This window comes from Bos javanicus, chromosome 9 (genome assembly GCF_032452875.1).
Source record: "Bos javanicus breed banteng chromosome 9, ARS-OSU_banteng_1.0, whole genome shotgun sequence".
Lineage (NCBI taxonomy): Eukaryota > Metazoa > Chordata > Mammalia > Artiodactyla > Bovidae > Bos > Bos javanicus.
In genome coordinates, this window is record NC_083876.1 from 60,772,804 (window position 1) to 60,800,739 (window position 27,936).

Sequence of the window (27,936 nt, forward strand, 5' to 3'; positions counted from 1 at the left end):
CATCCTTTCCATCGTCCCAATCCACCCCCTTTTCCTAAATCCTTGTCCCTTTTTAAGTCTTTTTCGTGACGTCAGCTTATACAATGAACCCTGAAATGTGTTCTTTGAGGGGATACCTTTCATATATGTATACTTCCGAACCCAATTATTTTTTTAAAAAATCTCCCCGAATGCTTAACTAAATGCCTTGCACCCAGGCACGTTTGTCTGGGGGTAAAAAATGTTATAAAAACCCTTCACATTCTCTTATCTCTGGATTTCTCCTTTCCTGCTTAACTGTTTCCACCCCAAACAGCTACCGATCTGAAAACAAAGCACTTGGCAGTAGCCGGGCCACACGGGCGCCGGGCCGGGGTGGCTCTGAACCGGTCTCAAGGACCTGGGCCCAGATACGCCCGCGGCGAGGACGATCGGGGCGCTTCGGGCAGCGCCTTTCCGCGGGGAATCCCGCAAGCGCCTGGGGAGCCTGGGTGGGTCCGGGCAAGGATAAGACCGGAGCGCCGCCCACTCCTGCAGATCCGGGAGTACGCTTCGCGGGACCGGGGAAGTGACCAGTGGCCGAGCCGCGCCCCCGCCACGAAGCGACTGCCACGTCAGGACAACTTCACAAAACCTGGGCGAGGGAGGGTGACGCAGGCCGGGCGGCCGCGGCGGCTTTGGGCCCGCGGCCAGACGAGGAGGCTGACCTCCAGCCCAGCCCCGGCTTCAGCGACACCCCGGCCGGCGCCGGCGCCTGCCCGGCCCTCTGGGAGGCGGGGGAGCAGCGGAGGAGGCGGCGCCACCGCGGAGCGCGCGCCCTCCCACCCCGCCCGCAGTCCAGGCCTGGGCGGGGCGGCTCCTCGGCCAGACCCGGTCGGCCCGAACCGAGTTGAGTCGCGGGAGGCGGCGGCGCGGAGAGGCGGTGACGGCGGCGGCGGGCCGGGAGGCTGGAGCCGGGCCAGCCACCCGCCATGGAGACCCGCTACAACCTGAAGAGTCCGGGTGAGCGGGGCTGTGGGCGGGGGGCGGTGCCGCACGGTGAGCGCGATGGGGGAGTGACCCCGGACCCCGGGGACCCGCTCCACGGTCCCCTCGCGTCGGCCGCCACTCGCCGCTCCGCTCCCGGTTCCGCGCTCTACGCCAGCCCGCTGCCTGCCGGGCTGGTGCAGGCCGCGGAGCCGGGCGGCCCGGCAGGCACAAAACCTGGGGTCTCCCCTCCGCACCCCGACTGCCCTTCCCTCATTTTCGCCACGTAGAACTGGGTTATCAGCTTATCCCCGAGAACAGGTGTAATGGTGATAGCCGTGAGTAATAGAGATCAACCCCTTGCCCTACCTGCGCCTTGAACACGGTCGTTAGCTCTTTTCCGTCGCCGCCACCGGACTTTTTATATATAGGCTGTTTGACTCACTCTCATTTGAGGATTTCGTTTAAACGTCCTGTTTGCAGCCTTTGGGGGCAAATAGAATTACAGACATAAAGGAAATGTTCTAGACTAAAGCGGTTAACCAAAAAGCTAAGAAAACTAGTTGAGCCATGCACTTTAGAACTAACCATGATTTTAGCCATACTGGTATGGTATGATGTATGTATGTCTCTGTTCAGGCATAGAAACTTCTCTTCCTGTCTTTAATACCCCTGCTTCATTCACAGAAGCAGCCAAACACTAGCCTCAAATACTTTTCTGGTGTATAATAAAGAAGCGGGCTTCCCTGATGGCTCAGCGATAAAGAATCTGCCTGCCAGTGCAGGAGACGCGGGTGGGATTCTGGTCCGGAAGATCCCCTGGAGGAGGAAATGGCAACCCACTCCAGTATTCTTGCCTGGAGAATCCCGTGGACAGAGGAGCCTGGCGGGCTACAGTCCATGGGGTCGCGAAAGAGTCAGAAACGACTTAGCGACTTAACAACAAAATAAAGAAGCACGACAAGTAAGCAGCTCTCAGATTAAGATAGGCTTGAAACCTTTGGATTCTATAAGTGGTATTGGATTTGTACCTTGATAAATTTGTTCAGAGGGAGAAACTCCACACTTTAGGTCTAAATAATCCTAATAAAGGATTTTAGTTTAGTGATGGTTTGGCCAACCTTTATTGGTTTTTTTTTTCTACCGAAGAAGCAACTTCTCAGTAAGAATCACCAAGATTAGCATGGTGTTGGAGAGAGTACTGTGAATCTTGGATTTTTTTAATGACTTAAAAACGTAACAAAGACTGAAGAAAAACCTGAGGATACTGATTGAACAGAGCTTTGTTAACTTGAGTTCTGTCAGGCTAAGAAACGTTCTCCAGTAACCAAGAATCAGTCATAACGTTTGGGGGAGCCATAGACTTAAAAAAAAAAAATCCGCGGAAGGGTTTGGACTCTAGAAGAAATATGTTTATAGGATTCAATTTCAGTGGATTCACCACCCCTGCTATGCTCAACCCATCTCCTACGCCAGGGGGAATAAAGGGAGATGAAAGAGAAAGAAGGAAAGAAAAGCTTAATTTTAAGATTAGATGGTGGAATGTTTAGAATGTGAAAATTGTGCTAGATTTTAATAACAATATGTGGGTAAAACGTAGGGTGACTGGTCCCATGATACCAAGTTCCTTGAGACAGCTGAGGTATTTAGTGGAATGTCCAGAGAATAATGAAAATGAGTAATAGTGCAATTTGGAATGGAGTGTTGGTGGGTCCCAAGAGATTGTTGTCAGAGGACTTTGCTGAATTTTGATAGGTTATTGTACCCGAGACTGTGATAAGCTTTTAAAATTCTTCAGAATTTTTATTCTGTTTCTACACTGTATGACCTACTGTAAGGAAGGTACTGGTTGAGCTTTCTTTGGTAGACATGCTTCTAGCCGTATAATAAATTGCTTCGTCTTTTCAGTTTCATTTCCTCAGAGGTAGTGCTGTTGTTCTAAAAAGGAGGTTTTTTTTTTAAACTTTTTTTTTTTTAATTCTACAGATCATTTGGTATTCATAGAAAAAGTGAATTAGCCGAAATATGGAACTTACTGAAAGTGCGGGAAGCATAGTGAAAATGTTTTCTTTGTTTTTTTCTGTCTTGTAATACTTTTTAAGGTAACGCATGCATGAAAGGAAGTGGTTAAAAACGCTGCACAATGTAAGAGCTATAACCCTTTTTCTATCTGACGTGTAATTGTCTTAGAGGTATGGATGGAACAATTAAGACAATACAAATAACTGGTTAAAGGCCAGTTTGTTAGCATATGGATAGTAAATTTGTTCATTTTATAGATGAAACAATGTATTTTTAATGATTTTTCTAGAATGGACCTGTGATAATGGGCAGAACTCTATGTGAGGACACCTCTTGAGCCTCTGACTACCCTGTCAGTAGGTGCTTCTGGATCAGGCACCCTGCTCTCTCTTTTGGGTCTGTTCTGGTCTAAGTATCAGGGTCTCAGAGTACAAAGTAAGGGGACATAATGTGTAAAGAACTTCCTGTGGCCAGATTTCTTCAGAAGGGCCCAATCTGCTCGTTAGCAGATGGTTGGCATGTAAGAAATTGGTGCAAAGGCACCGATTACCTCCATCAGAAATATAGGAGTTACTCTATCTGTGGGCTTCCCTGGTAACTCAGTGGTAAAGAATCTGCCTGCAGTGCAGGAGCTACAGGAGACACGGGTTCCATCCCTAGGTCAGGAAGTTCCCCTGGAGGAGGGCGTGGCAACCCACTCCAATATTCTTGCCTGGAGAATCTCGTGGACAGAGGAGCCTGGCGGGTTACAGTCCATGGGGTCACAAAGAGTTGGATATGACTGAAGTGACCGAGCACACACGTACTCTGTCCATACCCAGGATACCTTCTGCCCCTTCACGCTAATCATTCTCAAGTTTTAATGTCCGATTTAAACCCTTCTCCTAGGCTATAGATACACAGAACTTACTGGTGATTTAACATCTTTACCCAGATTTCCCACAAACCAAAAAAAAAAAAAATCTCTACAAGGTGTAAAAACCAAAAACCAGTTAGTTTTCTTTCCTCCCCCTCTTTCCTTATCCCAGGAATTGACCGCCACCTAGGAACCCATGGGAGTCATCTTTGATTTCTTGGTCTACTTTTTTACTCCACTCCCTACCCTGAAACACATACAAATACATGCATTTCCATGTGGGCACTAATGAACAAAGTCACATGTATCTAATCAATTACTGTCCATCATCACCAGATCAGTTGAAACAAAATAAAAAATTAGGTCAGTCCTCAAATTGGCAAAATTTTAATAGCTTCCTGGTGAAAGTGAAAGTTGCTCAGTTGTAGAGTCCATGGAATCCTCCAGGGCAGAATACTGGGGTGGGTAGCCGTTCCCTTCGGGGGATCTTCCCAACTCAGGGATTGAACCCAGGGCTCCTGCATTACAGGCGAATTCTTTACCAGCTGAGCCACTAGGGAAGCCCCCTCAAATTAACAAAATTTTAATAGCTTCCTGGTAGCTATGGATAAAGTTCAAAGTAGACTGTTTAGCTCGGTCTAGATGGACTTCCCTGGTAGCTCAGCTGGTAAAGAATCTGCCTGCAATGCAGGAGACCCCTGTTCTATTCCTGAGTCAGGAAGTTTCCCTGGAGAAGGGATAGGCAACCCACTCTAGTATTCTTGTCTGGGGAATCCCATGGACAGAGGAGCCTAGGACGCTACAGTCCATGGGGTCACAAAGAGTCAGACACAACTGAGCAACTAAACACAGAGGGCTGAATGTGATTTGATCCGTGCCTTCCTCACCAGCCTCATCCCCTACCACTCTTATGCTCCTTTGCATTTTCACCATCTACCCATTTTGCCTGAGTGATTCTCCAGATGGAGCAGCTCTTACCTATATGCCTTGGTCCCTGTTGGAACCTCTGCTTGGAATGCCTTCCCTTTTATTCATGTGAAATTCCTATTAATTCTTCAATCTTCTTTAAGGTTCCGCCTTGTCCAGCTTCCATAGGCATACTAAGTAGTCCGTATAATTGTGCATCCTTGGTCAGTATTTCTGTTTTAATTGTTTTCATGTCTTTCTCTACGAGCTTTTTGAGGACAAGAAACAGTTTTAGTCATTCTTCTATCTCCATAACTCAGATATTCTTTAAATGTTTGTCGAATATATACCTTTGCAAGATCTTCGTGGGCAGAAATATCAGTCCTTAAATATTTGCTGAAGTGTCTTCACTATGGGAGCAGGAAGAGGCTCTTGGGGAGCATAACATTGGCTTCACATCCTTGATAAGCCTGTCTCCTGCATTTTACCCATGCTTTGGAGACTGATGATATCAAGATATTTATTTTCCAAGAGAATATAGATGCATGTGAGTGACCAGTAAATGATCCCCTTTTCCTGGAGCTTTGTTTCCAAAGTCCAGTGAGTCAGCTGAGCATGTGAAGAATGCTAATGGGAGGCCCTTGGAACCTAGAGATTGGATCCAGAGTGGTCATGTGGCCTCCATGAAAAGAAGAAAGCAGGAATGCATGTGCTCCCCACCTTCCTTTCCTTTGCTATCACATCTTATCTTACCATGGTTGGAGAGTTCCATTTATAACCTTGCAAAGAGTTAAGAGAGGAGCTGGAATGGGAAGTTTCCTCACTAGCCATGTGGTAGCAAGAGATGGAGTGTCAGGAGCATACTATGCTCCAGCCCTAGTTTCCAGGCAGTACTTTGAATCTTGACTATTCCATAGCAGTGACATGTCTTTTGCGGGCAGGGAGCCATGCCATTGTTGCCAACTTCATATGCTTAAGGCCTGCATTTGAACCAGAGAGAATCATCAAAGGACCTTAAATCCCAGTCCATTTCTGACCTGGGGAAGAGGGAGGGGTGTAAAGGAAAGGAGAATTATGTGAAGAAATTACTGACTTTCATTTGACAGATATAAACATTGCAGCAGAATGAGATTGGGAGACTTTTCAAGTATTTAGAGCTACAAAATGTCAGAGCCAATTTTAATGCAGCTCTAATTCCAGAGTCCATGTTCTTTTTCACAAAAGTGTTCATAGTATATGTTGTTTCCGGAAAAATAGATTATAAGTACACTAGAATAGTTTTACCTTCTGTTTGACTATGTGCTTTGGCTCTCACATGGTATGTCCTCATGTTGGCCCATGAACTAATAAAATCAACTTGTTTAGTGAAACCATGCACCTCATATTAAGAATTGAACTCACTTGGCCAGGATTTGAACTCAGCCAGAACCCACAGTCCTCCAACTGGGATCACACATCTGGTTTCCGCATGTAATGAAGCTCAGGTTCTTGATGTCTCATCGCAGAAAGAATTCCGTAAGAGACAAAGTGATAGGTAAGAAGTGGATTTAGAGAGAAGCACACTACAGACAGAGTGTAGGCCATCACAGAAGGTGAGAAGTGCCTGGAAATATGATGTGGTTAGCTTTGATGGGCTGGGTAATTCCATAGGCTAATGAGTGGGAGGACTGTAATAGCTGTTTGGGGGAAGGGGGCGGGGATTTTTTGGAATTGGGCCACTGCCCACTTTTTGGTGGAGGAACTGCCTTGGAACTGTCACGGTGCCTGTTGGTGTGTCCTTTAGCTTGCTGAAGTGTTAGGAAGAGCATAAACATACGCTGAGGCTCAAGGTCTAGTGGAAGTCCACTTGTCTGCCATCTTGGACCCATTTGGTTCTAATCAGTTTCAGTTGCTGATGGGCCTTGGGCCATGTCATTCTTCCAGAGGTTGTGCCCCGCCCCTTTCCCTCTTGTTTCAGTTGAGCCAATGATTGATTGTTCCTTTAAATTCTTTCTTGCAGCAGTTTCGACCCTTCCACACATCTCTCATACTATCCATTGGATGTTTATTTTCTTCTCTCCTAATAAACTGAGTGAGGAAGAGGCAGAGAAAAATGTGATAAGGTTATGGAATGAATAAAATCTGACCTCGTCAGTTTATGCAGCCAGCTGATGAGAAATAAAGAAAAAACAGTTTCCTTGGCATCTTTGATTGCTGACAGCAATCATGTTAAACCAATCATGTTAAACAACTTTCATGACTTTATTTATATCTGATAATATTAACTTAATTATATTTTTACGTGGCTCTAAACCAAGGGTTTTCAATTCTTTTTCTCTGGGCCTCTTAGAAATAGGTGGAAGAGGGTAGATAGCTTAGAGGTCCTTCCATGCTAGCCTGCTGTTATCTGTTTTACATATTGAGGTTCTCCTTAAACCTTTCTTTGAACAAAGGATTTTATCTCATCAAATAAATCTGAAAACCACTGCTTTTAATCAGATCCTTGGAGAGAGTTTTGTTGGGGGAAGATACATTCATTTCAGCTAATATATGAGTGTTTACTGTGTGCTAAGTCCTGAGGAGACTTCAGTGAAGTAGATGTTGTTATTGAGCACGAAAGACAGGTGTTAATCACCAGTGAGAGGTGAACTTTATAAAAGAGAAATTATAGAGTGTTGTTAGGACTTAACGCAAGGGGATTCAACGTCTCCAGAGCGGTGGTTTCCAAACCTGATTGACCACTAGAAATAACTCGGAGAGCATTGTCCACTCTCCTCCCAGGACTCCTCAGGGACTTTTATGTGTCCCGATAGGAATCTCTAGTCACTCCTCTGAGAGTGGACAAAGGAAGGTATCAAGGAGACCCTTCTGAGTAAATTTCTTAAAGGTCTGCTGCTAAGCTGCTAAGTCACTTCAGTCGTGTCCCACTCTGTGTGACCCCACAGACGGCAGCCCACCAGGCTCCGCTGTCCCTGGGATTCTCCAGGCAAGAACACTGGAGTGGGTTGCCATTTCCTTCTCCAGTGCATGAAAGTGAAAAGTGAAAGTGAAGTCACCCAGTCGTATCCGACTCTTAGCGACCCCATGGACTGCAGCCTACCAGGCTCCTCCGTCCATGGGATTTTCCAGGCAAGAGTACTGGAGTGGGGTGCCATTGCCTTAGTGAGAGCCAGACTCGATGAAGTGGGGGATGGGAGGAGGAGCAGCGCTGCAGGCTGAGGAACTGGTGCGGAAGGAAGGTCTGAAGTAGAAGGTAGAGTATGTGCAAAGAACTGAACAAAGCTGAGTGACTAGAACTCGGGGGTGGAGGGTGGGGAGAAATTGGGTCTCAATATGTGCATGTTTCTAATAAAACATTTATTGTATTATTTGCATTGACTCCTCCCCCCCAGACTATAAGCTCCTTGTTAACAGAAACTGTAGTTTACTTGTAGCTATAGCATCTGCTCTGCAGAGTCAGACACCACTGAAGCAACTTAGCACACATAGCATCTAGTATGAGCTTAGTGAATATTTACTGATCAGATGAACAAATTCTCTGCCTATAGGGCTTAGTTCAGAGTAGGAGATGGAAAAGAATATTAATAGTTACGGAATAGGATAGTGACTTAAGAATATTTTTTCCAGCTTAGGAACCCTTGATTAAAATGAAATTTTATGCAAAAGTCCTGATACATAAGGAACTGTTTGGTTGTTTATGTGTGAGTTGCTTCTCAGGTAACCTCTCCCCATAGCGTGCCTATCTGTGCCACTGCACATTTACTTTTTTTGTTTCCTTTGCTTATTATACCTAGCTGGGTAATTCCTACTGTCTTTCTTTCGGATCTCAGCACCTGACCCCTTTTCTCTTCTGTCTGCTCTCAGGTTAGGTGCCCACCTGGTGCATACCTCTCTCATAGCACGTGTTAAACTGTGTTAGTTTGTTCTCAAGCAGAGTTTCAGAGAGCCTTCAGCTATCTGGTGTTTCTCTGGCTTTGCTATCCTGTATCCTACACCAGTATCCTGACTTTCTTTTTTAGCATCTAAAGCTTGAGGTGAGGGGGCTGTGATCAAAGGATTGACCTTTATGAATCAATAGGATAGGAAAGAGGGTACAGATACACATAGGACTCTAAACTGTCGTAGGCTGCTCACGTTGTTTATCATGGGGATAAAGTCTGTGCCATTAACTGAAAGAGGTGGAAGAGAAGAGAGTGAATAGGTGTGAAATAGTCTTGGGGCACTAGTTGGAAGGTGTTGGGTGGGGTTTACTGGAGAAATAGAACATTGTGTGGCATTGGATGAGGCACTCCATGTCCCAGCCGAGGTTGTTAATAATACCTCTATAATAGCATCAGTGGGCCTGTCTCTGTGACTTTTTAAACCCTGTTCAGTAATGCTTAGCTGTTTGGGTATAGACTCCAAATTAGAAGATGGTTGGGTTGGCTCAGTTAGAATTGAATTTATTAGGGGAGTATGAAAGGGGAACGTCTAAGAGCCAAGAGCATGGATAGAGAGAGAAGTGAGTATAGGTGTAGGTGGCGTTAAGAAAGTTGTGGGGTCAGTGGATTGGAGGTTTTAATTTAGCAAAGAAATCATTTCAAACAGGAATTCATTTAGGGCTATGGAGATTCGGTGACGTCAGGACAGTGCCATTAAGTCAAAGAAGATACTGAGTGGAAAGTCCTGAGGTTGAGGATTTTAGGGGGTTTACTGTTCATGAGCATGAGTGCCAGAGGCCATGTTTCTTGTCAATGGAGATCTTTTAACGAGGTACAGTTGGACTGCCTGTGTTGAAATCCTAGTTCTGTCATCTACCAGCTGTGTAACCTTGGACATGTGTAATCTCTCCATGTCTCAGTTTCTTCATCTGGAAAATGGGGATAAAAACAGCACCTATCTCAGCTGTTTTGAGGATTACACGAGTTAATATTTGAGTGCTACCTAATAAGGAGTGTATATAAGTACTTACTAGAGAAAAATAGTGTCTCTTTGAAACTTCCCTATATATTTAATTTAATATGTAACTCTTCTAGTGCCTAGCTGCCTTTTCTTCCCCCATTATTACTATTATCGCATAATTAAATCATATGCTGTATTGAATAAGTCCTCTGCACGTTTTTTGTTGAAGTAGGAACTTATTCATTAGGTCTGTAAATCTGCTAATCACATGGAAAAAGTTTATTTGAAATGTCTCTATCTTGTGAATTTTGTTTTAGCTGTTAAACGTTTGATGAAAGAAGCAGCAGAATTGAAAGATCCCACAGATCATTACCATGCACAGCCTTTAGAGGTTAGTTTCTATCTCTGTCTTCTGAGTTTCTTAAAATTATTTTTTCACTGCATTGAATCATTATAAATGTGTTTGGTATGCTTTATTGATATATTTTATTCCCTATATTTTCTGAGTATTTTTTTAAACCATTAAAAATTGAAGTACAGTTATTTACAATGTTGTGTTAGTTTAAGGTATACACTGAGTATTTCTGTTAGCCATTCAGAATCAAATGTTTTAGAAGAAGCAGATTTCCGGTCTCTATAAAATGGGTCTCAGGGACTTTCCTGTTGGTCCAGTGGTTAAGACTCCAATCTTCCACGGCAGGAGTTCAGTCCCTGATTGGGGAGCTAAGATCCCCCATGCACAGCTCAGCTAAGAAAATGGGGAGGGCCTCAGATACTAAATTAGTTTAGATATGAGGGAGGAAAAGTGGAAAGAACTCCAGACTCTATATTTGGGAGACGTAGCCCCTTGAGGGGTCTCTGCAGCTAGTTTGGGCTTTTTGTACAAACATCTCTACCTCTTCCTCAGTCTTCCAGTCTGTGAAAGGAGGGCATTTAAATGTGCCCAGTATCATTTTCATGGTAATGGTGAGACTAAAATGTAATAATGTTCGTGCAAGTATTTTGCAAACTATGAAGTACTTGGTAACCGATGATATTAACATATAATGTTAACAGCCTATGAGTTAACTGCTGCTGCTGCTGCTAAGTCACTTCAGTCGTGTCCAACTCTGTGCGACCCCACGGACAGCAGCCCACCAGGCTCCCCGTCCCTGGGATTCTCCAGGCAAGAACACTGGAGTGGGTTGCCATTTCCTTTTCCAATGCATGAAAGTGAAAAGTGAAAGTGAAGTCGCTCAGTCATGTCTGGTGTCTGACTCTTCGAGACCCCATGGACTGAGTTAACTGACCACTTACTAATAAGCTTTTCAGCATCTATGAGGGATAAATTTGGAAAGTTTGCTAAAATAATCCAAATTTATAGTAAATTATTTGATTATATAAATAATAATTTTCACTAATTGGGATTCAGGGGTTATTTATCAGTTTAATTAAGTGTATAATATTTTTAGATCAAATAATAATTTAATAAAAGTAAATTTTTAATAAAAATAATTTAATTAATTAAGTAAATCTACATCCAAAAAATGATAAAGCATGAACTCAAAATAAATATATTTTTAGACATACAAGAGCAGAGATTTTCTTCCTTATATTCCTTTCAGAGAAATTTAGTTGACAATAAACCACACCAAAATAATGCAAAAACTGAATGAAACATACAAAGGAAGATTGAAATTCCAGTAAACCCGGGAGACATTCAAGTGAAGAATTTTGGAATGTGTCAAGCAGTTAGTCCATATTAAAACTTCAGGGTCCAGAAGATATTTTTCAGAAAAAATAAATGGAGCTAATGTAATAAGAACTATGTAAATCTATAATCTTATTTATGAACATGTAATGGTGCTCGGGGGGCTTCCCTGGTGGCTCAGTGGCAAGGAATCCGCCTGCCAATACAGAAGACATGGGTTTGATCCCTGAGTCAGGAAGATCCCCTGGAGAAGGAAATGGCACCCCACTCCAGTATTCTTGCCTGGAGAATCCCATGGACAGTCCATGGGGTCGCAAAAGAGTTGGACAAGACTTAGCGACTAAACAACAGCAACGAAAACGGTGCTCTTGTGTTTTAAAATGCATTAAAAAAATATTTTAGCTCTTATGTGACATGAAAGCTAGATTAAATAGCTTTTACTTATAACTTTTATACTTGAGACATTGTGCGTTAGAATAGTATAAAATGTTAATTTTTCTCACCCAGTAATGTTTCTAATACTCACTGGTAGAAACAATCCAACTTTTCGATGTTCTTGATCGCTTGGTGCTTATTGTTTTTGTTCAGGATAATCTTTTTGAATGGCACTTCACAGTTAGAGGGCCCCCAGATTCTGATTTTGATGGAGGAGTTTATCATGGACGAATAGTACTGCCACCAGAGTATCCCATGAAACCACCAAGCATTATTCTCCTAACGGTAAGAATTCTCGGCTTTTTGGAATGCTTCCTGGCGGCTGTAAAGTGTAGTGTGCATATTCCTTTTCATTAAGAAATAAAGTAGATCGTTATTATTATAACTTTGCTTTTGGAGACCAGACCTTGGACTATATTTTTTCTGGAAAAAAATTCCTAGGAAGTTGAAGCATCTGAGAAGTACTTGTGAAGCTCATTGCCATAGTGTGGTTGTTAGGGTTCAGTGAATTAATGGACACAAAGTGCTGTGCTCAGTGTCTGGCACGTGATAAGTACTCAGTAGAGGGTAGTTACTGTTGTTGTACTTCTTAATCCCATTATCTCCTTCAGCTTTTCACTTTATGCTTTGTCCTTCATTTTCCTCATCTTTTTTTTTTTTTTTAACAGTTTCCTCGTCTTCACATGCAGCTCTTAGAATAAGAACTGATGTAGAGTCCTCAATAAATGTTAGCTATGTTATTACTGTTTATATCTTAGAATTTCTCTCCATCGTCACATATTTTATATCCATGTAAAGGAAAGCTATACATCCAGGTTTCTCTTATCTTTCCTGGGACCTTGTTCCATCAGTAAATTCCTCTCTTAATTGTTAAAGCTTTCCTTCCTTCATTTCCTTTCATTTATGTGTGTTTGATTATCCTCTAACTTGAAAGAATCAAAAATGAAACAAAAACCTTCCCATGTCTCTGCTAGGACTTTAAGCTGTAGCCTTTTTTTCTCTTTGTAACCTTCAAAACATGCTAACTCTATAATGTCATCTCTTGTATTCTGGTTCCCACACATAGCACTCTGTTGAAACATGCTTACTACGCCAGTCTCAAGAGAGCAGCTTGAGAAATCACACCATCTCTTCTCGGTCTTCATCCTTTTCCATCTAAGTTAAACTTCTGATACACATGGAGTAGCAAATGGTGAAAGAAAAAATTGTCATCATTACCAAATTAATGTTTTTCCCTATGGTGTTTGTTTATAGTGGAAAGAGCATTCATTTTAGAGCCAATAGACCTGAATTCTGGCCAGTGCCGTGTCTGTCATGTCATGGGCAGGTTACATAATCTCTTTGAAATTCATTTTTCTCGGTTGTCAAAAGGAATGTATATGAAGAATATAATCATACTGTCAGGTTCCTGATATATGGAAGCTGCTTAATAAATATTAGGTGATATTGAGAATTAGTCATGTTGGCAATAGGTCTGGAGCAAGAGGCCTGGAGGGGCCCTACTGTGTTAGGAGTCTCTTCTTTCGGTTGCTAGATGGTAGGGAGAGCCAGCTGGTCTGAAGGAAGAGCTGGTACGTGGTGAAACTGGTGGAGGGTATTTGACGCCACAGCTATTCATCGATGATATCATCATGTATGCTGATGTTCAGTATTTGCTCTTTCTGATTCACTTCCTCTCTTTTGAAAAATCTTCTCCAGCTTTCATTTGACAAATATTTATTAAACTCGTGTCATATACCCTGTGTGTGTAGCAGAGAGTAAGTCAAAACTCTACCTACTTGGAACTTGTATTCTAACTTCATGCCTCTTCTTCCTCTCCTTCTCCCAAGTATGGATATTCTATAAGTTCAGACTATAACTGTTTTCTCTAATTTCTATGAAATGGTTTCATTGATTACCTCTGTGAAAGTCAAGTGTCAGAAATGCATTATCTTCTTCTGCCATCAGCACGTCTGTATTTCTGCCTGCCTGCTGGACACATCAGTAGCTCTTCCACCAAGACAAAACTGAAATCATTCTCATCTTTCACTTCTGTGTTCCTGTATGGAATTGCATCGTCCTTCTGAGAGGCACTCCCGCCTCAGAGCCTTCCTCCCCAGGATCTAGTTAGGTGACAGCCAGTCCTTAGATTTTACCCTAGCCTTTGTATGTCTTCTCTTTTAGCTCCTTCCCAGAGCCTAGCACCATACTAGGACGTCATTATATGTCAGTTACTGAGATGTCAGTTGTGGAACTCAGTTTCAAAATGTGCTATGACGGCTTCTAAAAACAGCTTTTATTATTCATTCAGAATCTAACAAATATTTGTGGGGTATCTATAAGAAGACAAAAGTCTGTATCCCCTTACAGATCCCATCCTTTAAAAATTCTCTAAAAATTATCTTTAAAAAGTTATTTATATGTAAAATATATTTATGCTTATAAAGTATAAAACATTACACACACACATACATAATTTTTTAAATTCCTTATTTATTCCTAGGCTAATGGACGATTTGAAGTAGGCAAGAAGATCTGTTTGAGCATCTCAGGACATCATCCTGAAACTTGGCAGCCTTCATGGAGCAGTGAGTATTTACAGTGAACACAAGTCTTGCAGAACTTGAGTCAATTCATAATAATAAGATATTATACTCTCTCGAGATTGAAGCTGTTTTGGATAAATAATTTTATATTATTGAATAAATAATAAAAATGCTTTTTGCTATTGGGATTTTTGTATCATTTTAATACAGTCCCCTACTTGTGTCTCTTTAGTAAAACTCTGAGTCTTTTTTTTCTTTCAGAGTAGTCTGAGTTCCTTTTGCAAAGCAACTTAGATTGATGTTTACTTTTTATTTCAGTAAGAACAGCTTTATTAGCCATCATTGGGTTTATGCCAACAAAAGGAGAGGGAGCCATAGGTTCTCTAGATTATACACCTGAGGAAAGAAGAGCCCTTGCCAAAAAGTAAGTTTTGCCTTTCCTTGTTTGTTAAAATGTGAATACCATTCTAGATAATGGCCGTTAGCAGATAAGCTCTTTCTCTTTGTGTGACCTACCTTGGCGCTACAGATCTAGTCTTAGTTTTGCTGTCTTAGAAATTTAGTTGTATTAATTTCCCCAGGAGTGATCAGACTCTAAAGAATTTATTTCATGCTATCTAGCTTTAAAAAGTAGTTGGTAATACCAGCCTACAGGGCATGGTATCTTCTAGAAGACAGTACTGGTCATTTATCTCCACGTGAGCAGTGTTACAGGTAGAAAAGAGCCGGAGTAATGATACGTATGTTGCTTTCCATGAAAATTTTAAAAACCTTTTTGAAGGCAGGGAGGAAACCCACTTTATCATCTTTTTATCTGTAGCATCTGTCTTATAGCGAGTGCTCAACAAGTGATCTGGAATAAAGCAAAGAATATTTTCTTTATCAAATTGTAGTTTCCCAGCAGTTTTGCCTTCTAGGTTTTTTCAGGTACATTCTGTCTGTATAACCCAGTAGATTCAAAGTAGCCTCTCCTTGGAGTAGTGTGGAGACCAATTCTTGAGTTTGACCATTGTCCTGTTCTGAACTTTGCTGCCTACCACCCTTCAGATCTATTATGTTTAATTAAATGATAGTATATCTTACCCTAGCATGGCTTCCCTGGTGGCTCAGCGGTAAAGAATCCGCCAGCAGTGCAGGAGACACTGGTTTGATCCCTGGGTTCTATCCCTCAGGAAGATTTGATAGACTCCCTGTTTTATCAGCAACTTTTCTTTTAAGCGTTATTCCCAAGTTCGGAATATACCTTGTAGCTACTATTCACAGACTATAGTATGTACTTTGAATACATAGCATTTGTTTTGATCTCCTTTGTTGACTTTCTAAATTGATTCTTGTATCCAGCTCATTTCATGTACAACAAAGTTTAAAAAAGTTAGGCTTTTTTTGTTTAGACTTCTCACTGTATATAGTCTAGGTTCTTAGTCTGTGATAATAGGCTTTCTAAAACATGATTTTGCATTCAACCATGGTAGCATACTGTCCTTATGGATAAACTAATGTATTAAAAATAAATTTTCTCCCTTAAACTTCATCTGACTTCTCAGTTAAAAAATGAACACATTTTGGGTCATCGCTGGCAGTCCCCTGGTTAAGATGCCACACTTCCACTGCAGGAGGCGAGGGTTCTTTGCCTGGTCAGGGAACTAAGATCCCACATGCTGCTCAGCACGACCAAAAAATAGAGGGGGAAAAAAAGTGCACACACTTTAAGATAAATAATTTGGCTACAACTGATTCTCAAAAGGATATGGACAGCAAGGCTACTTTTGCTGAAACAAAAAATATTCCTCAGTAAGTACTAAATTAGTACAGCTTTTACATGTGTTTTGTTTACATGAAATTATAAATAGTATGTTCTTTATAATGTAATAGTATGTTCCTCAAGATGTAAGAGTTTTATTATGTTGAACTAGAAGTATGACAAAATAGTTTTTGTAAAAGTTTAGTGATGTAACTGTATATTATACAGATTTACTTCTAGTCATACAAAAAAAGAAAATGGAAGCATAGAAAATCAAATTAATATTAGGAAATAGTCTAGTTAACAGACTTATTTTGAGTTTCTATTTGTTATAATGAATGATGAATTTCATTGTCTGGATTTTCCATGAATTGTTTTTTATCTTTCAAATTGTACCGCTATTTAGATGAGTAGAGTTGTTGGGTTTTTCCCCTGGAAATATCTGTAAATAGTATTCAATTTTTTAAATTTTTTATTGGCCACACCAAAAGAATATGGGATCTTAATTCCCCGACCAGAGATCAAACCCACACCTATGGCAGTGAAAACACTGTCTTAACCATTGGACTGCCAGAGAATTCCCAATTTGAGCTTTATAATGGACTTTTTACACAGACTTAATATAGGCTTGTTGTGTGTGAACTTAAGAACAGTGTAGTTAAGCAATTTGTATGCTGTCTTATAGATCTAAAACTTTTCTTTTAAAGAGGTAGTATATTGGGAAAAAATGAAATCTAAACCCTGATTTTTTTTTAAAAATTTCAGATAGTTAAAGTTGAGGAATAATTGACATGGATTTTTTTTTTAAAAAAACCAATCTAACTTGTGTATTTGTTTGAACTATAATTATTGCCCAAATTATCTAATTTACCTGTAGGAATGTGATATGGAGTTGTCCAATGTTCTTTTAAATTTAATCACTCAGTATTTGAGTATCTTAGATAGATCAACTTTTGAGTATCTGATTTATATCCATCAAAAAATTACTTCCTACCAGATCACAAGATTTCTGTTGTGAGGGATGTGGCTTTGCCATGAAGGATATCCTGTTGCCTTTAAAATCTGGAAGCGATTCAAGCCAGGCTGACCAAGAAGCCAAGGAACTGGCTAGACAAATCAGTTTTAAGGTATTCTAAATTTGTAAATAAATTCTAACTATGAAACCCTTTTGTTGCCTAGCCAAATTTTGGATAAAGCAGTACAGTTCCATTGTACTGAGATCTTTACAAATTATTTTCCTTATTGTAAAACTAATATATTTTCAGAAGCAGTATTATAGCATAGTAATAGTTAAAAGCTTGGACTCTGGTATACTCTACCAGGGGTCAAATCTCAGCTTTGCTGCTTATTAGTAGTAGGACATGAGACATATTGCTCATATTGTACCTTTTTCTCATCTGTAAATAAATAATGGTACTTGTTTGATTTTTATAAGGATTGAGTTGATTCTCACTTTAGAACTGTCTGGTGCATAATAAATTTTAACTATTATTATAGAAACTATAGATAAGCAATAAGGGGAAAATAACAATCATGCATAATCCCATCCCCACGCAATAGCTGCTATTAATATTCTGACGTATCTCTCATATCCTTTTGCTCTGCGTATGTTTTGCGCAAACATTTAATTACTTCTGGAATTTAATTAGCTCCATCAAAAACGTCAGCCTGCATTAAGCAGCGCTGCCTCCTCCCTTGTCTCACCTTTCTACATTCTTACACCCTTCCATGTCCAGGTCTTGGGAGAAACTTTTCCTTCTGTTCTATTGTGGTGCCTGAGAGAGGAGGTGCTTAATAAATGTTGGTTTTTTTCTTCCTTCTGAGGATTCTCGTTGTACTTAACATTACTTCTCTGAAAATCTTAGGGCCAAATGTCTCTTGTACATCAGAATTTCAGATTTTAGAAAATACTAAACTTGTACTAACATGCACAGTGGGATCTGGGGTAGCTCCTGATAATCAAGTCTATTTAATATCTCATCAGCAAACCTGGGAATATTTACACTAATGTGAAAATACATACACTGTTAACAACCTCACATGTCAGATTATGCCTAAAAATTACAAAAAACTTTAGTTTTTAGAGCTTTTAGAAGTGGACCGTGAACCATGAGTATTAGTTTTGTCCCTCACCAAGTAACAGCTCCTTGAGAACAGGTGCTGTCTATTCCTCCTCCTAAATTACCAGCACAGTGTTGGACACCATGCATGTTCAGAGGTTACCTGCTAAATAGTTGATATTAAAGTAGTAATTAAAATAAATAATTAAAAATAAATCCAAGAGAGAATTTAGTAGGTTGTGGGTTATTCTGTACATCTCCTCTTGTGACACTGCTCTTGGGTGTATCTTTTTTTTTTTATAGGCAGAGGTTAATTCATCTGGAAAGACTATTGCTGAGTCGGACTTAAACCACTCTTTTTCACTAAATGATTTACAGGATGATATACCTGCAACATTCCAGGGTGCTACAGCAAGTACATCGGTATGGCTCTTATCTTTTACATCTATATCTGTACCATCATAATTATTTGCAGTAGGAAGAGAAGATCTCTAGATGAACTATCTGAATATTTTGGTCCTCCTAACAGATTCAAGACAAGCTGTCCCTCTAATGAATTATAGTATCTTAAACAAGTTATTCATGTTTTCTGACTCATCTTTTTTGTTAAATGGAGCTGGACTAAAACAATTTTAGGTTTGTAAATAGGACCTTTCTTCTATTGATATGACTTTTCTGAAAAGTTAGTTTCACTATAGTGCTAGACTCTGAATAAAATTAGATACACATACATTGGCCACTTTCTCAATAGGTGCTCTGTCTTTGGCAGGTTTCTTAAGCTGTCTTAAGGCACTGACGCAAAGGCCTGGAGTCAGAGATTTGCCTTAGACTGTCTCTGTCCAGTAGAATAGCCACTAGCCGCATGTGGCTCTCTGAATTTATAGTTACCTTATTAAAACTCAGAGGGTAAAGAGTCTGCCTGCAGTGTAGGAGACTCAAGAGACTCTGGTTTGATCCCTGGGTTGAGGAGATCCCCTGAAGGAGGAAATGGCAACCCACTCCAGTATTCTTGCCTGGAGAAATCCATGGACAGAGGAGCTTGGCAGGCTACAGTCCAAAGAGTTGCAAAGAGCCAGACACAACTGAGCAACTAAGCATTCATGCGCACGCTTTCTTGGGATCACTTCCCAAATAAACTTCTTGCTCTTATTCAGAATTAAGCTACATTAAAAATTCAGTTCCTTAGTCACACTGGCCACAATTCAAGCATTCAAAAGCCCCAAGTGGCCAGTGGCTACCGTTTTGGACAGCATAGATACAGAACATTATTGTCATCTCAAAAAATGTTCTGTTGGACAGTGCTGCCTTGCACATAGTAAGTGTCTAATAAATAATCACTGAAGGAAAGATTCCATGGGTGCTGTGCATCTTATTAGTTGTGCCCTGACCTATTGTCTAAACATTAGTGGGTCTTGGTCATTGGAGAGACCAATTAAGAAAATGTGACTGGATTGTTGCTACGTAATTGGGATTATAGGGGAAAAACATTGTCTTTCCTTTCTATATATGAGATGAACTGTCTTTTTGGTAACAGGTTGTTTGGTTGAGTAGACACATCTTTCCCCCCTTCCCCAGTTTAGAGAGGATGTTAAAGGGTCAGGGAAATTGAAATAGAAGCTGGGCAAATACACATTTGCCTAGGCAAATACAAAGTGGGACTGAGTGGTCCTCTCCCATTCAAGAGACTGAGATGGGTAGAAAAACGTAGGTTGGAGAAAGCAGGAGAGAGGGTGCTGTAAAGTAAATTCTTGGAGGGGACTGGAAAAGGAGGTATAAGAAGAAAGTGTGTTGCTAAGAGATTAATTGTTTTTATGTGTTGCCCATGTAATTATATGTTATAGAGGGATATAGTGAATTAGTTTTAGTCAATATATATTTTAGCTTGAAATATTTAAAAAAATATTCAGATTACTTTTCACCTTTAGAATTCTAATTGTTTTCTGTGTCATAAATAGTTTTTTTAAACAATAGAACCATCCTACTGCAGAGAGGAGAGTAGTCACCTATAAAGACAGTCTGCTAATACTTTGTGATGTATTTAAATATGTCTTTAGTCTGTTTTAAATCTGTGTCAAGTCCCCTGTTGCATATTCCAGTTATCCTTATTGCAGTTGTAATTTATTTTACAATTATTTGTTGTCTATTTCACTCCCCAGAATGTACGTTCCTTGAGGATCAGCCTCTCCACTGCACTGTATCCCTAGTGCCTGGCATAGTGCCTTGTATATAGTAGGTCGTATTTGTTGGTTGAATAAATGAATCTGAGGATTGGCACTTTAAAAATATACTAGGAATACAGGTAAAGAAATGACAAAGTTTAGTAAATTAGATCGCACAAACAATACTTTTGTTATTACAGTAGTCTTTTCTATTTTGATTTCTTCCTTATTTTTTCTTCTGGTTTTATTGCAATGTAATTGACATACAGCACTGTATAAATTTACAGGTGTACAGCATAATGATCTGACTTGCATATATCATGAAATGATTACCACAATAAATTTAGCAAATATCTAGTAGCTCATAGATACAAAATGAATGGAAAAAAAAATTTTTTCTGTTGTGATGAAAACTCTTAGGATTTACTCTCAACAACTTTCATATGTAACAGCAATGTTAATTGCATTAATCATATTATACATTGCATCCTTAGGACTTATTTATCATGTAACTGGAAGTTTGTACCTTTTGACTACCTTCATCTGTTTTGCCCACCCCTCTGGTAACCACAAATCTGATCTCTTTTTCTCTGAGTTTGTTTTTGAAGTTTAATCTACCTATAAGACTATGTTAGTTCTGTGCACAACGTAGTGATTTGGTATTTCTATACATTACAAAGTGATCACCACCCATTTTGATTTTAAAGTACCTAACACAGAACTCTTCTTCACAGGTATAGGTAGGTAATTGATACCAATTCTGGTTAAAACAATAAATTGCATTTAGTTACAAGTTTATCTCTTAATTATATTTACATACAGATTATCTCAGAGTGTGATTATATAATTTGATCACTAGGGAGGTAATTGAAACCTGATTTTGGCTGGGGGTAGCTGCTTTACATCAGAGAAGGCGATGGCACCCCACTCCAGTACTCTTGCCTGGAGAATCCCAGGGACAGGGGAGCCTGGTGGGCTGCCGTCTATGGGGTCGCACAGAGTCGGACACGACTGAAGTGACTTAGCAGCAGCAGCAGCAGCAGCTGCTTTACATGCCAGTGTAATATGAATTCACTGAGATGTTATACATCAAATCCCAGATAAACTACGTTTTTTTATCTTTGAAGGGGCGAGAGATTGCCCACAGTCTAAATACAGCAGATAACATCAGGCCATCTGTTGCTTTTTGATGCAGATTTTTTAGCTCTGTAGAAATGGGAACAATACTGATGGTCGACTTACGTTCTTCCCGTCTATCAGGTTTTTTCCTTCTTCACCAGATTAAGGTTCTGAATAAGCCATTCCACTTTGTATTAAGAAGCAAACACAAAACTCCCTTATAGATGCTAAACTATAGAAAATTTTATATGTATTACAAGAAACTTATGTGTGATTGTGACATATATATTTAAATGTAATTTAATTGGATACAAACATCACATATTTTTATGTTCCCAGAAATGATCACTTCATCTTAATGAAGGAAATAGAAACGATTATCACTTAAGTATACATTCTGTGATATGTGTTTGAACAAGTTTAGGCAAACAGCAATGATTTAAATGTTGTGCCACCAAACCCATGGTGTTTTGAAAATGGCCAAGTCCAAGTTGATTCTGCATCTGCGGTTCAGTAAGAACCACCAAAACTGAGTCCAGCTGAAGTTAGTCCTTCAGCTCCAATCTAGAGTCCTCTGGGTCTACAACATTGAAGTCATACAGTTTTACCAAGATGTGATTGTTTAAAATAGGGAGAATTTCATAATATCACAGTACTAAGTTTTAGTCAGTAATGTATCATCCAAAAGGAATCTGATATTTAGGAACCTGTTTAAAGCAGTGTATCTACATAAATATTTCCATGAAGTACACATACTAAAATATCATCTAAAGTCATTGTTTGAGGGATTTGTTCTAAATATGTTAATCATACTAATAAAATTGTGAGAATTAGTCCTAAACAAAGTCATGACTTTTCTTTTGTTAACCTCAATCTGGAGTCTTCAAAGGGATGTATCGATAGTAATATTAGTAATGCCTAACATTTAATAAGCAATTGTGTATCCTGCTCACTTTATATTGTTATCCTGTTGAATCTTTACAACTACTGAACTGGATATTACCCTTGTACAAGAGAGGGAGCTGAAAAAAAAAAAAAAAGAGAGGGAGCTGAGTCTTCGGTTAAATAACTTGCTTAGGGTCACACATCCGTGAAGTGCTGAAGGCAGCCTAGTGATGATAAGACTACCTGTTTTAGTCCTGGTCAGGCTTGTGTTCACCACTCAAACTACTGGAAAAAAACAACACCTGTAAATAAAAGCTTTAAGATGAGTCAATGTCTAATGCTAGTTTCTGGATTGATTCTACCAACTTCCTTTTTATTTTTAAGAACCCATTTCCCTATAAGCCTTGAGTACTTTTGCTCATCAGACACTTTTGTCCTCTTGGCTGAACAGTGGGAAGAATGGGAGATTTCAAGTGCAATGGTGCTATTGTCTTGGTTACTGTAACTCAGTTCAACTCCATTAGTATTAAACTGCTACATGACACAGTGTGACAGTGTAAGACGTCATAAAACGCGGTCTTCGTGTGCCTGCTCTTCCGTGAGCACCTTTCTCCTGAGCCTGGAGTAGGGAAGTCCATGTTCTGCCTCTGTGTTATGGGTCACCACGTTTGAGTGCTTCCAAAGGATAGTTTTAAGAAACTCAGATTATTTACATCTTTTAATGTTGGGGTGATGTCGGACTTAAAGTGTAATGTCTTCTTTTTTCCCCTACTGTTTATAGCTGTTATCAGGACAAAGCTTATTCTCTCACCTATTTTTTTTTTTTAAGTATTTGAATTATATTTTAGATTGTTTTTTCTTCTAAATAATGCAATTTTCTATAATGAAAAGTATTTAAAATCTTTTGTATTTACTCAGTCTAAAAAGTTATTCTGAATAAAACATGCATTCTTACTTATTTGAAAGAATGTGTGTTGGCTCTATTATAATCAGTATAAAGTTTTCAATACAACAGAGACTTTGGTTATTAGAGGTAGAGTTAAGTTATCTATATAAGCAAAATGAAATTCATATTTTGTAGAGCTTTCTTGTCTGTGTATGTGTGTGTGTGTTAGTTGCTTAGTCATGTCCAACTTTTTGCAACCCCATAGGCTGTAGCCCACCAGGCCCCTCCATCCATGGGATTTTCTAGGCAAGAACACTGGAGTGGGTTGCCATTTCCTTCTCCAAAAGGAACTATAGAAAGAAAGAAAATGAAAAAAAAAAAAAAGAAAGAAAGAAAATGAAGTCGCTCAGTCGTGTTTGACTCTTTGCAACCCCATGGACTGTAGCCTACCAGGCTCCTCCATCCATGGAATTTTCCAGGCAAGAGTACTGGAGTGGGTTACCATTTCGTTCTCCATTCTTGTCTATAAACCACATTTATGGCTTTGAATCACTTGTTACCACATGGTGTTTTTGCTTTGACCAAGCATTCATTGAAAGGATAGAAAGCAGTTGACACCCAGGGCTTTTTAGGGGGCACCTCCTGTGCCAAAGTAGAGGATACACTTGAGTCTCCCATACCTACCTCCACATTTTTCTCAGCACATACCCAGGGTACTCTTGACAATAGTTCATGCTTTACACTCATAAAGTAACACAGTTCAAACACACAGTAAAGAGTTCTGGACTTGTGTTCAATTCAGTTGACGGGGATTGTGAGAAAGGATAAACCTGTTTTGAAAACCACATCTAACTTTTATAACAATATTACTATGTAGAACATATGGTTTGAAATTATTTCCTCTGTTCTATGATTATTGATGTAGTAAGATAACATTGGAGGAAGAACACTATTGAGGGTTGTCCTTTTTTGCCATTTAGAATATGGTAAATCTTTATGTAGAAAGTGGGAATCGGGTTGCTTCTCCTCCTTGACTCCTGAAAGAAGGGAAGTACTCAGATGCTAGCAGATACTATTGGAGTTGCAGCCGGAGGAGAGTACAAAGCCATCTGTGGAGAAAGTGGATAATCTCTGTCCTTGTCTTATTTGTTGCTGGTAAATTCCTCCTCCACCTGCGAGCACTCAGAATAAGTTGTGTTGCTGGCTTATTCAGAAGCGGGAGTTACTCATCTCAGCATTCAGAGAATTCTGGTAGTTTTGCCTTACTGCTCTGTGATGTCATGTACTGTTGAATAGCCTGTATGTATACAAGTTTTCTTTGCCAGTTGCAAACTGAATTTCTTAAAATTTCGTAGTATGGAACCCAGAACCCCTCAGCAGCATCCCTTCAACAGCCTGCCCAACCCGTAGCTAAGAGTACCTCCATGAGCCCTCGACAGCGCCGGGCCCAGCAGCAGAGTCAGAGAAGGTCGTCTACTTCACCGGATGTCACCCAGGGCCAGCAGCCAAGAGACAACCACACCGATCATGGCGGATCTGCTGTCTTGATTGTCATCTTGACTTTGGCATTGGCAGCTCTTATATTCCGACGAATATATCTGGCCAATGAGTACATATTTGACTTTGAGTTATAATATTGTTTTGTGTCTTAAGAGCTGTGACCCAGCTGCTTCATTAAACATTCTGCATTGGGTATAATCTAAGAATTGTTTACAAAATAATTATTTTATATTTACCCTTCATTCCTTTTTTGATCCTTATAAATTCAGTATAAATATTTCTAGACATTCAGTGTCCTGCTTAGTTTAAGGGACTGGAAGTCAAAGTCCCTTGTCTCTCTATCCAATCTGCTCTACAGGGAAATAACTTATTTGTTGTTTTTCATGCCTCAAGCTTTTCTTTATGTAAATTTGTGATACTTTCTGTATAGCCCTTCGAAATTTTTGGATAAAAGATGGGATTTTAAGTTCCAGTGAGTATTACTAGTTACTCAATACCATTTATTGAGTACTCTGTTTCTACTTATGTAGAATGATACAGGGATAAGAGTTGAAAAGGAAAAATAAAACCCCTCAAATAGCTTGCTTAAAACATATTCATGTGAGAGATACTGGGATTGCCCATTCTATGACGGACTTTATGTCCTAAACATTCTTTGGTGAAAGTAGCTATTTTGGTCAAACATTTCTGAGGAAATGAGATTACATCTTTATTACTGGATGTTATTTGAAGAGGAAATAATGCTCTGTAACCACTTTGATATGCTGTTATCCCCTTCTCTCCAGTTCACACACAAGATTTTTTTTAAAAAAGAAGGAAAACAATCCTCCATAGATCTTTGATTTAAGGAAGGAAGGGTCCAAGCCAGGAAGTTGCTTGATTTTCTTCCAAAAGTTAAATGGGAGGGTCTTAAGATTTGAGTGTTTGCTCTACTTGGACTTGTATGTCTTTTGAGTTGTATTGTATGTCTAGCTTTATAATCACTATAAATTTAATTATTTTAGGAATATGCATAATATTGAACTATTTCATGTACCATTTTAATAGAAAAGCTCAGGGCCCATGTAACAGTGAGAGAAATTAGAAAAACCTCTACTTAGAATTGCCCATCTAATCAAAGCCCAAGAGATCATTTTCAGTGCAAAAATCAATATATAACTTAGTGCTAGCTAGCTCCACAAACTCTGGTAGATAATTGAAACTATCGTCGTAAATAATGCCTGGTGAGAACATAATCACAGGAAAACATTGCCTTCAGCATGTTCAGTAGCAGCATTGAGGGCACTCTCGAGAGTACTGCTAATGAAGATTTAATTTTTAAATACAGGCAGTCCCCAACTTTCAAATAGGTTATGCTCTAAAAATGCATTTGTAAGTTATTGTTGTTTTTTTTTACAACTCAGTGCTGTAAATTGTGTTTAGGTTTTAGGCAAGATGACAAAAGTTAGTCCATAATGTATCTTGAGTACTTTGGAGAGTGATATTTATAAAGTCCTTATGTGGTTTATTATGGGCAATATAGAAACAATTTATAAAATGATTTTAAAGGCCAATTTCATTTTTATTCCTGCTCTCATAAAGCTTTGGTTCTATGAACTGTTAGACAATTTGTTTTCATTTGATAGCCCAGTTTATGTTTGTATCTAAAATAAGAACATATTGTATACCATGATATAATGCACAGTTTTCTTAAATTTTAATAAATTAGCATTTTTAAGGTCTTTACAGATTGTTACTGTTCTGTCTACAGCGGAAGTTGGTAAAGTTTTTCTAAAAGCCTAAGGACTTTATGAAGACCTCCTATGTCAGAAAAATTATAGGTTAGTATCTTACAACTTTATTGCCCTGAGAAAATATGTTCTGAAGTCTTGATCTGGAGTGTAAGATATTAGGGATATTGGTTCAGTGGTCTCCTAGCAAGAGGACACTGACTCACCTGGGCAGCACCAGGTCACGTTATCACCTAAGAAGAACATCCCCATGTCTCAGCCTATGCTGAGATAAATCGTGTGCTAGGAACAATCTCCCCTGCTTTCCCTCTGAGCCAGCCTCAATCTGTGTGATATTGTTGCATGTTTCCATGGGGTGCATGTACACTTAAAACTGATTAAGAAGAAGGCACATCATACAGTTCCTCCTCTACCTGAGTTGGCCTCTCATCCCTGACTCATCAACTGCCAGGCCAGCTTCTCCCTTTTTTTTTTTTTCCTTTTTTAGCACCTGATACACATATCTGAAAGTGGCATATCTTTTGCTTCTTCCCTTTCAGCTCACATTGCTACTTAAAAATTCTTAAGTTGTCGATCTGACCCCCATCGTGGAGTTAATGAACAAAATTGGTCTTTGGAGCCATTCTTAACACTCTGATAAAGGGCCTCTTCAGAAAACCATTATTTTTAAAGCCCCGCTGCAATCCCTTATTTATAGCATAAGGCCAGGAAAAAACATGTGATCTGGTAGATAAATGCTTAGGACTCCTTTCCCAAATCCTAAGGTTTAGGTAACTCATGACTTTTTTTTTTGACCAACACAGCACATACAGGGATAGTTAAAATAGCTTGCATGCTTGAAAAAAACATGTCTGTTTTGCCTGTAACTGTTTAAACCAATGAAACCTTTTAAATTTTATGTATTGTGGACTTTTATGTAGCACTTTACATTTTCATGCTGCTTATAGTTTAATTCTACTGAAATAAATGAATTTCATCAAAATTCTCAACTACTTTTTAAAAAACAAAATCCTTTCAAATTGTGTATTATTTTGACTATGAAAACACAAAGTTTCCTATTTCAGGAGAATAAGAAATCTTTTTGTTATTTTCTGGCTATGAATAAACTTCCTGGTACCTTGAGTCCTCCCATTTTTATAGAGCAGAATCAAGAAACAAGCAAACCTCACACAATTGGGCTTAGCTGTGCAGAAATATAGGCTGAAGTATTCAGTACTACTGAAGCACTATATTGTTTTATTACTTACACAGAAGTATATGAAAGGGGAACATGTTTAGTGAACCTAACTTTAAACAAATAATGTGTACATAAATGTGTACTTTGGGAATCTTCTGGCGGTCCAGTGGTTAGGACTGTGTGCTTTCACTGCTGAGGGCCCCGGTTCAATCCTTGGTCGAGGAACTCATCCCAGAAGCTATGCGGCTCACTGAAAAAAAGAAGTGTATTCTTACAGCCTTTGTGGGAGGCTATAATTGCTCCAGAGCTGTTTGAAACGCCTCTTTAAATGCCTCAGAACTAGTTTGAGCTGCTGAATAAAACCAGTGACTATTTGTACCTGATTTTGAATTCTTTGTGTCATTTGGTGTTCTGTCCACTCTACCTCCTTAAATGTTCTC

At 39.6% G+C, this 27,936-nt stretch overlaps 1 protein-coding gene across 1 annotated transcript; it reads left to right on the forward strand.

The window, feature by feature from the left end:
- The first annotated feature begins 729 nt into the window (after positions 1 to 729).
- On the forward strand, positions 730 to 27,328 carry UBE2J1 (ubiquitin conjugating enzyme E2 J1). Its single transcript, XM_061427829.1, has 8 exons — positions 730 to 981; positions 9,907 to 9,980; positions 11,868 to 11,999; positions 14,197 to 14,281; positions 14,558 to 14,663; positions 16,978 to 17,107; positions 18,344 to 18,463; positions 24,445 to 27,328. The coding sequence occupies exons 1-8, from the start codon at positions 951 to 953 to the stop codon at positions 24,721 to 24,723; spliced, it is 957 nt and encodes a 318-aa protein (XP_061283813.1). The 5' UTR covers positions 730 to 950; the 3' UTR covers positions 24,724 to 27,328.
- Positions 27,329 to 27,936: the final 608 nt, after the last annotated feature.

Coding starts and splice junctions, on each gene's coding strand:
- UBE2J1 (XM_061427829.1), top strand. CDS start 951: ATGGAGACCCGCTACAACCTGAAGAGTCCGG. Junction 14,282..14,557: donor TTGGCAGCCTTCATGGAGCA/GTGAGTATTTAC, acceptor TTTTTATTTCAG/TAAGAACAGCTTTATTAGCC. Junction 18,464..24,444: donor GTGCTACAGCAAGTACATCG/GTATGGCTCTTA, acceptor AAAATTTCGTAG/TATGGAACCCAGAACCCCTC.